Here is a 16,967-nt window from a genome sequence, read left to right on the forward strand (position 1 = left end):
AGATACCGTTGTTTACAGAGACTCGGTAACTATGTTGAAGAACAGTGTCATGTATCTGTATCACTCTGAAACGTAGTACAGCATTCAATAAAAGTTACTTAGCCAGCCCTAAAAATGCGTACCTTAATTTTTGAAGTCCCCTGGTACAAATATGTGTCTAGTTTCTTTGAACAATCTTGTAGTACATTGTTCGCGAGGGTAGTAAGTGACCAACAGAGCATGCGTTACATAATTTTATGACAATACTAGGAGCCCAGTGCGGTGTGCGTGCATGGGACACGGCCCAGCGACAGGTAATACTCCAGAGAGCCGCCGGCTCGGTGTTAATTTGGTGGCATCGATCCTCTGGATTATCTGCTGTCGGTGGACGCAGCAGCTGTGTTTCCAGTGTGTGCTCGGGACATCAGCACGCTGTCTGCCTGCTCCGTTGTCGTGGCATGCCCGAAGAGTAGGGCAATGGGACTCATCTCTCGCACTAATTGCCAGATTCACACACTCCAGTCAAGGAAGAGTAACGTTTCTTACTAGAGAGAGATGAATTAGGATGATAAATCCACTCCTTCAAGATTCTTCGTAAACTGACTTTATTGTCCTGGTTCATGTTAAATACACGTTGATGCGAGAAGCATTTGACGAGCACCAAAAGTCAGAATAAGGTTCCCGGAATAGGCGGCATTCCCCCAGAAACATTGAGATCCTTTGAAAACTATTCCAACTGGTACGCACGATAAATGAAACAAGCGAAATACTGTCAGGACTCTAGAAGAAGGTACCACTCAGAATTCCTAACAAGTTTGAATAGTACCGTATAAACAGCTTAGTAAGTCATGCCTGCAAAATACTGAGATGAATTATTTAGAGGATCACGGGAAAGCCTCGGAGAGGATCAGTTTGGTTTCATCATAAATGTAGAAATAAAAGAGGTAATACTTACCATAGGACTTAGAAGAAAGGTTGAAGAAAGACAAATCTACGTTTATAGCATTTATGGATTTAGAGAAAGCTTTTGACAGTGTTGGCTGGAATGCTCTCTTTAAAACTCTGTGGGTAGTATGGCTAGACATAGCTTGTACAGAAACCGGACGTAAAATGGAAGCGATATCAATAGTTGAGAAGTGAGCGAGACAGGGTTGTAGCCTGTCGCCGATGCTGTTCAATCTGCACTTGCAGCAAGGAATAGAGGAAACCAACATGAAATTTGGAAAGGGAGTTAATATTCAGGGAGTGGAAATTAAAACTTTGCTATTTTCCGATAAACGTATCTGCCGGAGACACCAAAGGTCTGGGAAGAGCAGTTGAACGGAGTTGCTTGCTTCTTGAAAAGAGATTACAAGAAGAGCATCAGAGAAAGCAAAACAATAATAATGAAATGTATTCGAATTAAATCAGACGATGCAACTGGCAACTGCAGGTTAAGCATTTCTAAGAAACAGAAATTTATTAATACCGAATATAAATTTAGGTGTTACGAAATATTTTCTGAAGATACTTGTTTGGAGTGCAGTCTTCTACAGGGGTGAAACGTGGATTATAAATAGAGGAGACAAGAGGATATGAATTTTTGAAATGTGATGCTTCACCCATAGAGCGATACTCTTCCATAAAGAGATGTAAGCCTATTCAATAAAAAATGAAAACTATTCGTCAAGATGATAATGCGCAGAAAGACCCACATAACCAGAATGATAACCCATGAAGAACGGAGGGGCATTCTGAGGTATAGATTTTCCAGAATAATCTTTTTTCTAACACAAATCCATGGAAAAACATAAACGTTCAACAATAACAACAATACATTTTTGTTTAGAGATTACGTAGAGGTATTTGCCAAAATAACAGAAAACGAACATCGGAAATTACGTAAGAAGCTTCCCATTTCATTTTGTGTAACATTTCGAAGATAAATTGAAAAAAAAGTATATAAAAGGGAAACAAGATGTTGTAAAAACGAAATATTAATATCAAACAACATGGATGTCGGATATGCATCATATATTTTGAGGAGCTTGATCAAATAAGCTTACATTTCAATAGGTGATTTGGTTCAGATAAATTTATAACCGCCATCAGTTTCGGCGGTGATCAAATTACCAGTTCGGGATGTTACTTTAAAACGAGGGTTATCAAAATTGGAAACATATAATAACATAAAACATCAACACCTAAAGGAATAGTAGCATCAGTTATAATATCATTAATAAAACAGTCCTCGAAACCAATACCAACGAACAGCTTAACCATTTCAAATTATGGGGTGTTTTATATCATTCTTCGAAGTAGAAGATATTAGGAAGCTAACCGAAAATCTGAGGTTCAAGTGAAAAGATTTTTAGAATCCAGATGGTGGAATCAAGTACAAAAACTGCGTTACAAATATGTGTTCACGCGAATTATTCTTTAATTGTTGGGGGGGCGGGAGTGAAATATATTCAACAGAGGTAAAACTAAACACCTGAGTTGGAGCTGTCTGCTGCTTGATGAAAGAGGAAGAAGAAGAGTACAAGAGTTACCTCATATTAAATAAGCGTTCTTCAACTTGTTGTTTTTGAAATTTTTCCTGTGTAAAAAGTGTTCCATGAACTTTCGGGATTGCAGCCGGTTTACGTCGACTGCTTACCGCGATAAATCGGCTGGCAACCAGTCAGCCATCTTCAAGTGAGTTTCATCTTGTCTTATCCCTTGTCTCCACAGCGTCGGCATGTTTTTTGGTTTTGTTTGTGATAGTAGGTAGCCGGATGCTCTTCCTGACTCTCCCGTCCCCCTCCCCCTCCTCTGGGACAGAATCCCTTTACCCCCACTGTCTGAGTCTGGTATTATTATGGTCAAGTGTGAGGATGTCATTGAAATGTTTACGGATAGAGTAACTGAGACGGGACGTGGGTACCACCCCGATATTCACCTAGTAGGATTTGGAAACCCCGTAAAAACTGCATGTAGGCTGGAGGGCATACCAGGGGGATGCGATCCGGGGCCGGCGCGCCTCCCCGTGTCCCTGAAGCGGGTGCTTTAACGCACTTGGCTATCCAGGTGGACCATCAGATAAGCAGAGTATACGTGCAGAGATTCTTCATAGCTATATCTCAACTTTCTGTCGCCTGACAGAAGAGAGCGTCAACTTTTGTTTGGAGTTCTAGTCATGGCTGCGTTCTATATAAGTTCATGACCAGTGTCAAAGAAATCAATAACCAATTTCTTGCAGTGTGACAGAATTAGTATAAATATTACTTTCATTTTTATCCATCTTTACTATTGCTATAAGATTTGTTAATATTAATTACGTAACATTTTCCTTCACAAAGAAATACGTTTCACTGTTGAGCCTCATTCTTTACGAATTCCTTCACAAGTGTACAGCGCAGTTTCTACGTACGCTGGCACGAAACTTTCGCGAACAAACAACTGTGCCTCCAGCCCAGGCGTTTATAATAGTTTTGCCTGACGCCTCTGCCTAATTATCTCTCACTCGTTCTGGAAGTAAACACAAAAGCTGCGTCCTAATATTGCTCTCCGTCTTCCTGTATATATCTCTCTCTCCGTTTCTCTCCTTCTTTCGTGTGTACAAGAGCCCACTGTGGCCTGCTAGGTTCTTGGCGTATTAACCGCCTATAATCTACTTCGATATATAATATTTCATGTTTTATATGTTCTACTTTATGTCATTTTCATGATATTGTCAAATGTTGCTCGAAATATAGAAAACTATTATTCTGAGCTGAAACCTTCTATAAATAGTCCCACGATAATTCCCTCCAGAATTTTCATGTTTTTTTGTCTCAGATCTAGCTTAGAAATTGTGTCACCTAGCACTAACAATTCTACGCAAAAGTCTTTGCTCTCGCTCGTTAACAGAAGGTTGTCGGCCACTGCGTTGTCCGTGTGGAGAGGAATTTCCTGAAATTTGGTATTCTCCGCGCACTCCTGACACTATGGATATGGAATATTGAATTCCCTAACAATTTCCAAACTCATTGTCCCATTAATCTAACTCCAACTATCATTCTGCCTTCGAGTCTGTTAATTCCCGTCACAATCACGTCGGAAACTTTTTCACTTGAATCACCTAAGTACAAATGACAGTTCCGCCAATGCTCTGCCCTTTTATATCTCGTGCACGCAATACTACCACCATCTCCATAATTGCATATCGTTGTCTTATGACTGTATCACATCAGTATATATAATGTAAAATATGTAGAATGCTTGCTTAGGGGTAAGAGATGGACTGATGATTCCAATCTTGGCAGGTTAAATAAAGCTCTCACGTAAACCATCTATCGCTTAACATTGAAGCGAGAGCTGAAATTGCATAATAGTAAAAGTCGGAAACCAGTAAACCCTCCTACACGCTCCCCAATACTTTAGAAAGTAGAATTCCAATGTATAAAACAGATTCAAACGTCTGGTTACTTAAGTAACGAGTTAATGTGTTAAACACACTGCTTGATACAAAAGTGAAGCACCCAGAAGGGAGGGAGTTTAACTTCATGGATTAAGACGGTTTGTGATGTTATTTCAGTGATTACAATAACGAGTCCAATTTAACACATTTACAAAGAACTATGCACTACGAGACCACCTATCAGTGTGTCATTGCTCCTTCTCTGTCCTGGACGCATGATCAAATGTTCAAATGTGTGTGAAATATTATGGGACTCAACTGCTAAAGTCATCAGTCCCTAAGCTTACACACTACTTAACCTAAATTATCCTAAGGACAAACACACACACCCACGCCCGAGGGTGGACTCGAACCTCCGCCGGGACCAGCAGCACGTCCACATGGACGCATGCACTGATTCGGTATGGAAGTGTGCCATAGAGCCGTTGTATCGTCTCCTGAGGTACGCTAATCCACAACTGTTGTAAATCGATCGTCCTTGATATCCCGAACACTGACACTGGAACGGAATTGACTCCCGAGCCGCTCCCATGCATTTTCTGTCAGGGACAGATCTGGGGTGTCTTGGGGGCGACGGGAGTACCTCAACACAGTTTATACGGACATGTTCCATGTGCTGACAAGAATTGTCCTGTTGAAAATTGACGAGGGGACACTATCACATGAGTGGTAATTGATGAGGACCCAGGATGCGTATGACGTACCATTGTGCCCTCAGAGTTTCTTCAATCACCCCAGCCTTGCCCTGAAGTCCTAACCAATTGATCCCAATACCATGACACCAGGAGTAACACTGCATTGCTGCCTCAGGCACTGGAAGCATCGGACCGAGATGATCACCCTGGGTAGTACAGAACAGCAATTCACTGCTAAACTCAGTGCGAGTTCATTCATCAGCAGTGAATGCTTCCTGGTCACGACACCACTCAAACCGCAGAAGTTTGTGTTGTGGTGTCGATGGCAGCCTATGGACGGTACGGCACTCCTCTAGACCGGCTGCTTCTGGTCTCCGAGCAATTGTGCGGGATGACACAGAATGTGGCAGGGAGTGCGTAACTTGTTCTTGTATGGCTGGCGCTGGCATGAAGATTGTTACGATGTGCTCGGTGCACAATACGGCATCTTCCCTTGTGGCCGTCAGAGTTGATTGACTGGAACCTTCATGACGAGCACATCTGCCCTTACGTTCCCATACAGTCCAACGTCGGGCTCTTGTTACATCCGAACACCCCACAAATAAGGACTTTGCACGATTCGAACAGCTGGCCAAATGGAGACTCATATTCTCTCAGAATCTCATTATGCTGTCTCACAAGTGTACATGATATCTCCGAGTCATTCATAATGATAACGCAACCCTTGATATACTCTTCCAGGCTTGTCCAAGGAGGTAAACACGAAGAACACTAAGGCGCTGTGGTAGCAGATCTATCTGTCACAGAGAATTGCAACTCTGATCACTACACTATGTGATCAAAAGTATCCGGATACCTGGCTGAAAATGACTTACAAGTTCGTGGCGACCTCCATCGGTAATACTGGAATTCAATATGGTGTTGGCCCACCCTTAGCCTTGATGACAGCATCTATTTTCGCAGACATTCGTTCAACCAGGTGCTGGAAGGTTTCTAGGGGAATGGCAGCCCATTCTTCACGGAGTGCTGCGCTGAGGAGAGGTATCAATGTTGGTCTGTGAGGCTTGGCACGAAGTCGGCGTTCCAAAACATCCCAAAGGTGCTGTATAGGATTCAGGTCAGGACTCCGTGTAGGCCACTCGATTACAGAGATGTTGTTGTCGTTTAACCATACCACCACAGGCTGTGCATTATGAACAGGTGCTCGATCGTTTGAAAGATGCAATCGCCATCCCCGAACTGCTCTTCAACAGTGGGAAGCAAGAAAGTGCTTAAAACATCAATGTAGGCCTGTGCTGTGATAGTACCATGCAAAAAAACAAGGAGTGCAAGTCCCCTCCATGAAAAACACGACCACACCATAACACAACCGCCTCCGAATTTTACTGTCGGCACTACATCCTGGCGGATGACGTTCACCAGGCATTCGTCATACCCACACCCTGCCACCGGATCGCCACATTGTGTACCGCGATTTGTCACTCCACACAACGTGTTTCCGCTGTTCAGTCGTCCAATGTTTACGCTGCTTACACCAAGCGAGGCGTCGTTTGGCATTTACCGGCATGATGTGTTGCTTATGAGCCTCCTGCCTAACTGTCATAGTACTTGCAGTGGATCCTGATGCAGTATGGAATTCCTGTGTGTTGGTGTGGATAGGTGTCTGGCGATTACACTTTACGACCCTCTTCAACTGTCGGCGGTCTCTGTCAATCAAGAGACGAGGTCGACGTGTACGCTTTTGTGCTGCGTGTGTCCCTTCCTGTTTCCACTTCACTATCAAATCGGAAACAGTTGCCTTGGGATACTTAGCAGTGTGGAAATCTCGCATACAGACTTATGACACAAGTGACACCCAATAACCTGACCACGTTCGAAGTCCGTGGGTTCCGCGGAGCGCCCCATCCTGCTCTCTCACGATGTCTTATGACTACTCAGGTCGCTGATATGGAGTACCTGGCAGTAGGTAGCATCAAAATGCAGATAATGTGAAAAACGTATGATTTTGGGGGTGTCCTCACGCTTTTGATCACATGGTGTATGTATGAAGTGACACTGATATCCGACCATGTCTTCTGGACGCTCCTTCTTCCTTGCCAGGAAGCGAATGTAATGTAAAATACGTAAAACGTGTGACTGTAAAAGAGGGGGCCTGATGCTCATGGTCTTGGCGATTAAATAAATCAGTAAATGAAAATATATGCTGGTGCTTGGTGTACTGTCCTTGGCGTACGTCAACTGGCACTTGACAATGGTATAACAGCCGAACTTGCCCAATAGTGGAAAATAAACAATAGTTACAGTGGAAGACGCAAGCGTGACTCCAGATGTTAATGAAACGCAGTGGCCGCGGAGGACTGCGCGTCTGTAAGCTATGCTCTTTAGCGGTAAGCAGAGAACGTATACGCACCTTCTTTTTGGTCTTCCCCCGCAGCAGCTCCTTGACCTGGTAGACCTTGCAGCCGTGCGCAGGAAGCCGTCGGCACGTCTGGATGTAGAGCTTCTTCAGCTGCACCTCCGACTCGTACACCGAAGTGTGGAAGAGTTTGCGCTTCTGCTCCTGCAACACAAGGCGAGCGCGCCGCTCAGTGGCCCGCTCAGCGCCAACACCGCAAACGTCTCCATATCGCTCGAGCTTCTGCACGTTCCGACAGAAATGAGTACTGCGGATAGTGAGCTTAAAACTATATGAGACTTTATGACATGGGAGACAGGACAGGCAGTCAGTGCACAAGATACCATCACAATGAAACTAAATGACATAATTCAGAAGTTGTTAGTATTCTTCATAATCACTATCGAAAGGTAGCTGCAAAAATAGCATTAATGGTTCGGTTGAAGAAGCAAGAGAATATATTAAAAGTGTCATTCAATAAAAATTTTAAGCTACTAGAAGCAGGCCTAACACTTTACTGAAATTAACAGAATTACAAACTTTGTAAAAAAAAAAAAAAAAAAAAAAAAGCTCACTTGGGATATGCTGTTCACGGAATTTCAGAGAATTCTGGAGAGTTGTTCCAACATAAGAACTAATGTCCTTAGTGATATATGTAATGCATCGCTGGCACAAAGAATTTTTCTACACAGTTGAAAATACATCACTGTTGAACATCTTTATAAGAAAGGCGATAAGAAAATTTTAAATAATTACAGTCCATTTTCCTTACTAACATCATTATTCAAAGTAATGTACTCAAGAATAGTCTCACAATCAAGTAGACACAATGTGCTCAGAACATTATAATTTTGATTCCAGATGTCTTGCACGATTGAAAATGCTATTTGTACATTCGTTCATCCAAATATCAAAGGTCTTAAATAATAAAATACCACCACGTGGCACCTTCTGTGATTTTTCCGATGCGTTTGAGTGTGTAGATCACGTCACTCTCTTACAAAAACTTATGTTTCATGGAAGTGGTGACTTTAAAAACAACTGATCTGAATCACGCTTAACAAACAGAATGCAGAAAGTTGTGCTGAATAATTCAAACAATGTCGGAAAGATTCCTTATATAAGTGAACGATCATCCACTTAACATTCAACAAGCAGAATTGGTAATTTTTGCAGACGGTACAAGTCTTGTAATAAATGAGATTGTTAATGAAGTTTTTCAAAGGAGTATTAAGGGAGTCTCTGAAAATGGACTCTCCTGATATTTTGATAGGACACACTATATTCAGTTCTGTACAATAAGCAGCCGTACCATCAACTGATGGAGCTGATGTAGCTCTTGAACAAGGCAGAATGCACCATTTGTTTTGGGTGTACCTATCGATGAAAACTTACTCTGAAGCATATTCTTGAGCTGCTTAAAGTTCAGCTGGCTTCGCTCTTCGCATAATTGCGTCTTGGAAACAAACGAATCAATCTTCTTAACATGTTTTGGATATTTCCACTCGGTAATGTCCTTATGGCATAATTTTCTATGGTGATTCATGGCTTGGAAAGAAGGTATTGATTGCACAATAGCAACCTGTAAATTCCTCATAAACAATCTGTCACAATTTGAGAAGGATAGTGGTGTCCACACCTCCAACACTAAAGCAAAACGTGACTTTTATTACACATTATTAAAGCTGTCAGTGGGTCAGAAACGAGTTCAATATGCAGCAACAAAAATTTTTAATGATTTTCCGAATAACATAAAAAGATTGACAGGTAGAAAAGTAAGTTTTAAATTTAATCTAAGATCATTTATTATGGTTAACTCTTTCTATTCCCAGGAGCACTTTTCATTTAAAAACTGGTAGCCTATAAAACAAAGCCTAGTTTTCAAATGTAGCTGCATGACCAGGACTTAAAAATAACGTGCACATTAATGTTAAAGCTAATCATGTATATATAACCTGTAAACTGACTCTTTCCACATAATTTCGATAAAAGAATCTTTCAAATGATCGACGGAATATTTTGCTAACGAAGCAACTAACTCAACTCAGAAACATCTTGCTTCACCTTACATGTAACACATCTTCAACCTGACTACACACTTTGAGGCACAAGGGCGTTTCCGAGGTAGCGATATCAATTTCTAGAGATCGGCAGATCTAACTCTCTGAGATAAAGAATTCTGAATGTGCCGTGGCTATTAAAAATATACCCTACACTGGGTTTCGAATCCGAATTCCCATCGTTTCGCGAGGGTCACCTACCCTTAAGCAACGTCAGCAATCGATAGAGCATGATGTAAATTCCCTGAAGATCGAATTATATTACACATTTGGCGCAATATACATCTGCATGCATATTGTAGGGGAACTAGGACGGAATGGATTCATAAACAGCTCTGTGGCTTATATTACATAAATGTCTAATGATATCCATCGATATCAGTGACATGTATTTTATAAAAAGGCGTGAAACAACACTGGAATATAGCAGAAATCGTCAGTTGTAGTTCAATAAAAATCCGTGTAAATTAGGAGCCCCCAACAATTTTTCGTTTTGTAATCTTCAACAACTTACTTAATTAGTCTTTAGTCTTTTTATGTTCATAGGGATACCTCAAAGCGTCTCTTGAATGTTTTATGGGTTCGCTACAAATAAAAGCTTAACTGGTTATTAAATGCTAGAGTAAGTCAACTTTTATGCTTTACTGACGCAGACAATCCAGTCACGTTGCAAACAACTTCCGTGTTGATGAGAAGTGAAGAAACACATGAATTAAAACATTATGTGTGTGACACAGCAGAAGATATTTGGCGGTGTGATTGCATCGGAGGGACAATCTTCATCGACAGTCCTACTATATTTTGACGCGTATCATAGTGCTTATCATTATTTTGCGTTTTGAGCGTTCTAACGATGGTATGGCATCTTAGATGACACGGATGAATTTGTCCTTCATTTGTACTACCATGCTCCCAATATCTCTCTTGTCAAATACAGGACGTATACCGGCAAAGAATGAACGTGTGTGCGTTGTTCATGTGATCACTCAATCTCGTGTGAACTTATTCTGTGACTACAACAAAATTCTGTCTCGTCTATTCATTTCATTTACAGGGTCACATACGATTCAGTCATTTAAATTACAACTTTTAAGAATTTAATAAGAATCCAGCTTGTTCTCTAACGCAGAGTTTGAATGACCCTTGAGTCCTCTGTACAAAGAAGCTTAACAAGTCGAATTTTCACGGACTTCTGAACAGGGTTTCGCGGTGAACCGCTAAAATTCTTACATGGACGCAACATGGAGCTGAGGTGACACGTGAAAGATTAATTATGGTACTCTGAGCTACTTGTGTGCACAAAGTTCTCTTTTGGTAACGTATCTGCGTTGAAGACAAGTGCAGGTCTGAACAAAATTACTCTCACTCTTCTTGCCGGACCTACCTGCTCCTCCATTCTCGATCATAAATGTGAAAAAGTTTCACTGGTCTAGGAAACAAACTCTTCGCTGTCTGACGTTCACCGTGGAGCAAAATACTTCCCGAAGTCTCGGAAAAGAACCAGTCTCACAAGAAAACGCTCTGCAGCAGGGTCGTCGATTACAATTTACTTATTTATTTAGATACAAAAACGGTTTGCTGTATGTTCATAATGAACAAAAAACATGTTTCTGCTTGATGGTTTACGCAAGTACTCAGTGTGTTAAATATGTCTTTTCTTTCATTAAGCTATTATTTAGAACGATAATACTGCAGAGAACGAATTAGAATATTGACGATGTTGTGGGAAGGTGATACGATGGATCTTCTGATTGCAAAATGTAGTATAAACATATGCTCCATACTCAACGATTCTGATATATAGCTTTTGATTACCAGAAGTGGGAATTGTGCAGTTAGTAGCAAATTCACAGATCATTATTTACCCTCTGATGTAGCCGATCTCCATTGTAATTTCAACAACAAAGGATAAGTTAAATAAGATATATTTGACGCTTATTAGCCAATGAAAAACTTGTGTCGCATTAGGGAATCTCAAGAAGATAAGTCATGGTTGTAGACAAGGAAGAGCACGGGGATAAGACTGATATAAAAACAGGCAATGAGGAACTCGAAGAAATAACCAAATTTCACAATCTCGGTGAAACTGGGTGGAAAACAACAGATGACTGAAAGAAATCAAGAGAAGAGTAGTAGTTGGCACAACTACCTTCCAGAAAAAGAACATTTTACTGGAGAATCACAATGGCTCCCGTACTAAAAAAAGGTGTGTAAATATCTTTGTGTGTAGTGTACTTACGTACAGATTTGAAACATGGACGTTACCAAATCAGGAGAACGTCCTCCACGAAGTTGCGGAAATGTGGCTCTGGAGGAGTGCTACAGCTCTTGCTTCGTACACGCTAAGACAAAAAAGTTTCAAGCATTACCTGACACCACGTACAAAGCCGTGGCCAACGGGCTTCACTTAACGACCGGGAGCAGCGGCATTTGCATCGGCTTGTCAGCGCAAACAGAAAAGCAACACAGTGTGAAATGACCAAAGAAATCAATGCGGGACGTACAACAAAAGTATCCGTCAGGACAGTGCGCCAAAATATGGCGTTCACAGACTATGGCAGTAGATGACTGACGCGGGTTCTTTGGGGAATAGCACGACATCGCCTGAAGTCCATCTCCTGGGCTCATGACCATATCGGTTGGACCCTAGATGACAGGGAAACCTTGGCCCGGTCGGATGAGTCCCGATTTCAGTTGGTAAGAGTTGATGGTAGGATTCGAGTGTGGTGCAGACCCAACGAAGCGATGGATCCAGGTTCACAACAAGGCACTGTGCAAGCTGGTGGTGGCTCCACAATGGTGTGGGCTGTGTGTACATTCAACACACTGGGTCTTTTGGTCCAACTGAAGCGATCATTGACTGGAATGGTTATGTTCAGCTGCTTGACACACATTTACAGCCATTCATGGACCTTATGTTCCCAAACAACGGTGCGCCATGTCGCTGGGCTACAAATGTTGGAGGTTGGTTTGAAGAACATTTCGGACAATTCGAGCGAATGACTTTGGCACCCACATCGCCCGACATGAATCCCATCGCACATTTATGGGACATAATCGCGAGGTCAGCTCGAGCACAAAATCTTGCACCGGCAACACCTTCGCAATTATGGACGGCTATAGAGGCACAATGACTCAATTATTCTGCAGGGAATTTCCAGAGACTTGGTGAGTCCATGCCATGGCGAGTTGCTGTACTACGGCAGGCTAAAGAGTCGCCTCGTTGAATGACAGTTTCGATTCTGAATGAAGGTTTCAAACGCATGTTGAAAATGTTGTAAATCAAGGGAGTCGAATTTGGATACTAAGCAGAAATATTTGCCATCGATCACCGCCACGCGCTGCCCAATTATCGCGAAATGCGGACGGCCAGGAAACACGCAAAAACTGTGGAGTGGGAGGATTTTCCAGTCGTGGAAGGAGTCGTGTACGGCGCCAGCATAGCAGATTAGCTGTGAGTATCAACATTTTTTACGCAAATTCATTTGTAATACGGTAGAAGTCATACTTTTATCTTCAACGTGTGTTTCTGACATTTGGCTGAATTACTTCTCTGGCACGTCCGCAAGGTGCAGTAGGCTAATATTGTTGTATTTTATGTTATTCATTAATTAATGCAAAACACGTGACCAAACAAACACGATAAAACTAAATCTTTGTTTCAAACGTCCACCAGTTTATTATTTTTTCCATGTTTCGAAAACATGTGCTATTATTCCGTGTGACATACTCTACTGATTAATAAAATTTTTTGTTTTTAGAGTTCCGTACCTCAGTCGGTAATAACTGAATCCTTGAAGGATTACATTGTTGTCTGTCTGTCTGTTCCACTGTTAAGAACCCTTTTTCTCAGGTACTGGTAGACATATCAACTTCATATTTATGTCACATACAAAGTTTATGGACCGTTGGCGATGGTAGGAATTTAAGCGTCTACGTCAGTGCGTCGAAAGATACGGCCATTGACGTCACATATTTTGATACACGCACACTCACTCATCAAAATCTATAGGATTACTACCCGTTGACCTAAAATCATGACATTTGGTAGGAAGCAAGGTTCCACAGCACAAGTAAAGGAAAAAATCCGAAAACGGTTAGACTGTAATCACACGTAAAAACAATATTTTTTACTGTCTGTTTGCCCCTTTCCCTAAGGAACGCGTTGACGTACCAAGTTGAAATTTATGTCATATGCTAATATGTTCCTCCTGTATGTGAAACATGTAAACTTCTATGTCAGCGTAGCCAAAACATGTGGCCTTTTATGTAACGTATTTTGATACTCGCAAAAACCTATAGTGTGCTTCCCATTGATTTATAATCATGAAATTTGGCAGTGAGCAAGGTTTTACACTACAAGTAATAAAAAATCTGAAAATTGTTAATTTGTAAATATATCACACAAAAATATATTTTTGCAGTGTTACCCGTCTGACAGTCTGTCCCTCGGTTAAGATTCCTTTTTTCTCGGGATTGGGTATACGTATCAATTTGAAATTTATGTCACACACTAACGTCTACGGTCTCTTCGAGATGTAAAATATTTAAGATTCTACGTCAATGAATTCAAAAGATAGGGGCATGTACGTTATACAATTGATATCTTGTCAGTATCGATAACAGACAAAAATCGTCGGAATTCTCGATTCACGAGATGGATGAAGTATCTATATTCATAATTAAGTTTGTGTGGAACACTCGGTGCGCGAGTCCTATTCGTATTTACCCAGATTTTGTGACTGCAGAAAAGATTTGCAGACTGCGGGACTTCTATCATGGACACATCTCGTTTTGGATAGAACAACTTTAACTCCTCGTATGGGGGGCTTAGTGATGACTCAATTTCTTACAAAAATCTGAAATGTTATCCAATAATCAATAAATAATAGGCAAAAAGATTTACGTCGGTTACTTAATTAGTTAAACACTCGTAAAAGTTGCTTGTTTTACAGGCTGACTGAAGGGAATGGACGCTTAATCTTCTACAAGATTCTTGCTTTAGTTTTCTTGTTATTGGCTTAACGTTATTTAGATACACGAGAGGCATTCAATAAATAACGCAACACATTTCTTCTTGACCAATTTCGAATTAAAAAACTGGGAATTTGCTGTGGGAAATCGTGGAATATTTCCCGCTTCAGCCCCTGTAGTTTCATGAAGTTCCGATAGGTCGCGACGCTGTAAGCAGCCTTCAAAATGGCGTCTGTAAGAAAGGTACGTTCGAAGCAGAGAGCTGTCATTAAATTTGTTTGGCGGAAAACCAGGGAACTGCAGGTATTCATAGGCGTTCACAGATGGGTACGGAAATTGTGGTGTCACCGCCAGACACTACACTTGCTAGGTGGTAGCTTAAATCGGCCGCGGTCCATTAGTACATGTCGGACCCGCGTGTCGCCACTGTGTGATCGTAGACCGAGCGCCACCACACGGCAGGTCTAGAGAGACGGACTAGCACTCGCCCCAGTTGTACGACGACATTGCTAGCGACTACACCGATCGAAGCCTTTCTCTCATTTGCCGAGAGACAGTTAGAATAACCTTCAGCTAAATCCATGGCTACGACCTAGCAAGGCGCCATTTGTACCATTGCATGTATCTCAAGATAGTCTCACTTGTATCATCCAGAATGCTGTATACCAAAGGACGATATAAAAGTTAAGTGTTCTAGTAGCTACGTTCTTTTCTTTATCACATTCATTACGAATCCTGTTCCAGACTTCGCGCCAGTCGGCGTGTGTGTACGTGTGCCCTTTCGGCTACCCGTCTCTGTGGACTGGCTGCCTTGTCAGTCCACTACAGAAATCTGGCAGTGAACAAAAGCACGATGAGTCGTTGAGCGGGGCGTGTGTCATCATCGCATCAAGGTCGCGCAAACCTGTCCGATCTGCCGCGTGACGGCAGTCCGCACACAGCTGTTACTCCTGCAATGTGGACACTCTCATTCGAGGTGATCGACGACTCACAATCAGACACCTCGCTGCAACACTGGGCAACACTCGTCTGCCAGTTGTGGTTCTCAAAGGCGTGTGCCTGTTGGTACCATGCGGGCATACGCTCTAAGGTGAAGTGTGGCCGTCACATTGAACGGAGACTATGTTTGAAAATAGGGTTTTGTAGCCAAAACGATGGTGATTGGTATGGTGCACTTGGTGTACTGGAATCCTGAATAAAACCAACCTGCTTTCAGAACAGAAAAACGTGTTGCATTACTGACTGAACGCCACTAGTATTTTATTCTGTTCCTTGTTTTCTGGGTTCCGATTCTGGATGCTTCAAGGAAATCCGATTTGTTAGTTCATTAAGTTCCTCCCGCAGCCCTTCTCTTGTCCTCGTAAGAAGCGTAGCAAGCGGGAAGAACAGCCAGCGCAGATACCGCGTTGCGTCCTTTCCATTTCCGGGCGTCGTCCAGGCGGCGCCGTTGCTGCGCCACCCCCGCAGAGGCGAGCTGAATGTCACGAGGCTACGCCCTGCAGCTGCAATGGCGAACCCGCGTCACGCAGCTACGCATCTACGCGTCTGCGGGCCGTCGCTCCTCCCACGCCTGCCGTGCGCCAGTACGCGCACTGTGGTGGCACACTCCCGCTCTCCATGTCCGCTCGGCTGTTACAGTAAAACTGTTCGACTTGTGCAAAGTCTCTGCATCAGCTGGGCTTCCGTAACTGTGAAAGCACGGTTTTCTCAGTTGCCCTGTTTCTGCGATGAGGCACGAAACTCATTTTGCTGGGTATTTCCTAAAGAGTGTCGCCTTCTCTCGATGCAAGCGGCTCTTGATTAGTGCTCAAACAGACGAAATTGCCTCCAAGATGACGTTAGAGAGTAGGGGTGTGGAGCTGGAGAGAGGAGGCAGTGAAGCAAGTACGGAAGATAGGGAAGGCGAGGAAGAGAGACAGAGACACAGATACCACTGAGAAACGCGAAAGAGAATTACTTTTGAATACATTATGGGACTGACAGTGATCAATGTGTTACAAATATTTACTATTAAAAACAGTCTTGATCACGATTTATTTATCAAGGTGACCGGTTTCGACCACTGCTGTGGTCATCTTCAGACCATTGAGTAGGAACCACAGTAGTGGTCGAAACCGGTCACCTTGATAGATAAATCGTGATCAAGACTGTTTTTAATAGTAAATACGTAAAAGAGAATGATTGAAAAAGTAATATTTACGAACAACCAAGAGCTGCTGATGAAATAAACTTTTATTCGCTATTATTTACTCAGCATGAATGGTCCGTTCTTTCTTTTTCCTGTCGTCAGTCTTCTGAAGGATTTGATGCAGTTCGCCACCACCTCCTCTCCTGTGCCGATCACTTCATTTCAGAGTAGTGCTTTCACCAAACGTCCTCAATTATTTCTTGAATGAATTCCAATCTCTACTTTCCCCTTCATTTTTTACCCTCTACACCTTCCTTTAGTTATCCATTGATCTTTTAATATATGCCTTGTCACCCTGTCCCTCCTTCTTGCCAAT

At 42.3% G+C, this 16,967-nt stretch overlaps 1 protein-coding gene across 1 annotated transcript in view; it reads right to left on the bottom strand.

The window, feature by feature from the left end:
• LOC126237096 (1-phosphatidylinositol 4,5-bisphosphate phosphodiesterase epsilon-1-like) overlaps positions 1 to 16,967 on the bottom strand; it is a 428,615-nt gene that overhangs the window by 270,516 nt on the left and 141,132 nt on the right. The window contains exon 2 of the mRNA XM_049946900.1: positions 7,445 to 7,594. Within this exon, the coding sequence (XP_049802857.1) occupies positions 7,445 to 7,594 (150 nt within the window). The remainder of the gene's footprint in view (positions 1 to 7,444; positions 7,595 to 16,967) is intronic.

This window comes from Schistocerca nitens, chromosome 2 (assembly GCF_023898315.1).
Source record: "Schistocerca nitens isolate TAMUIC-IGC-003100 chromosome 2, iqSchNite1.1, whole genome shotgun sequence".
Lineage (NCBI taxonomy): Eukaryota > Metazoa > Arthropoda > Insecta > Orthoptera > Acrididae > Schistocerca > Schistocerca nitens.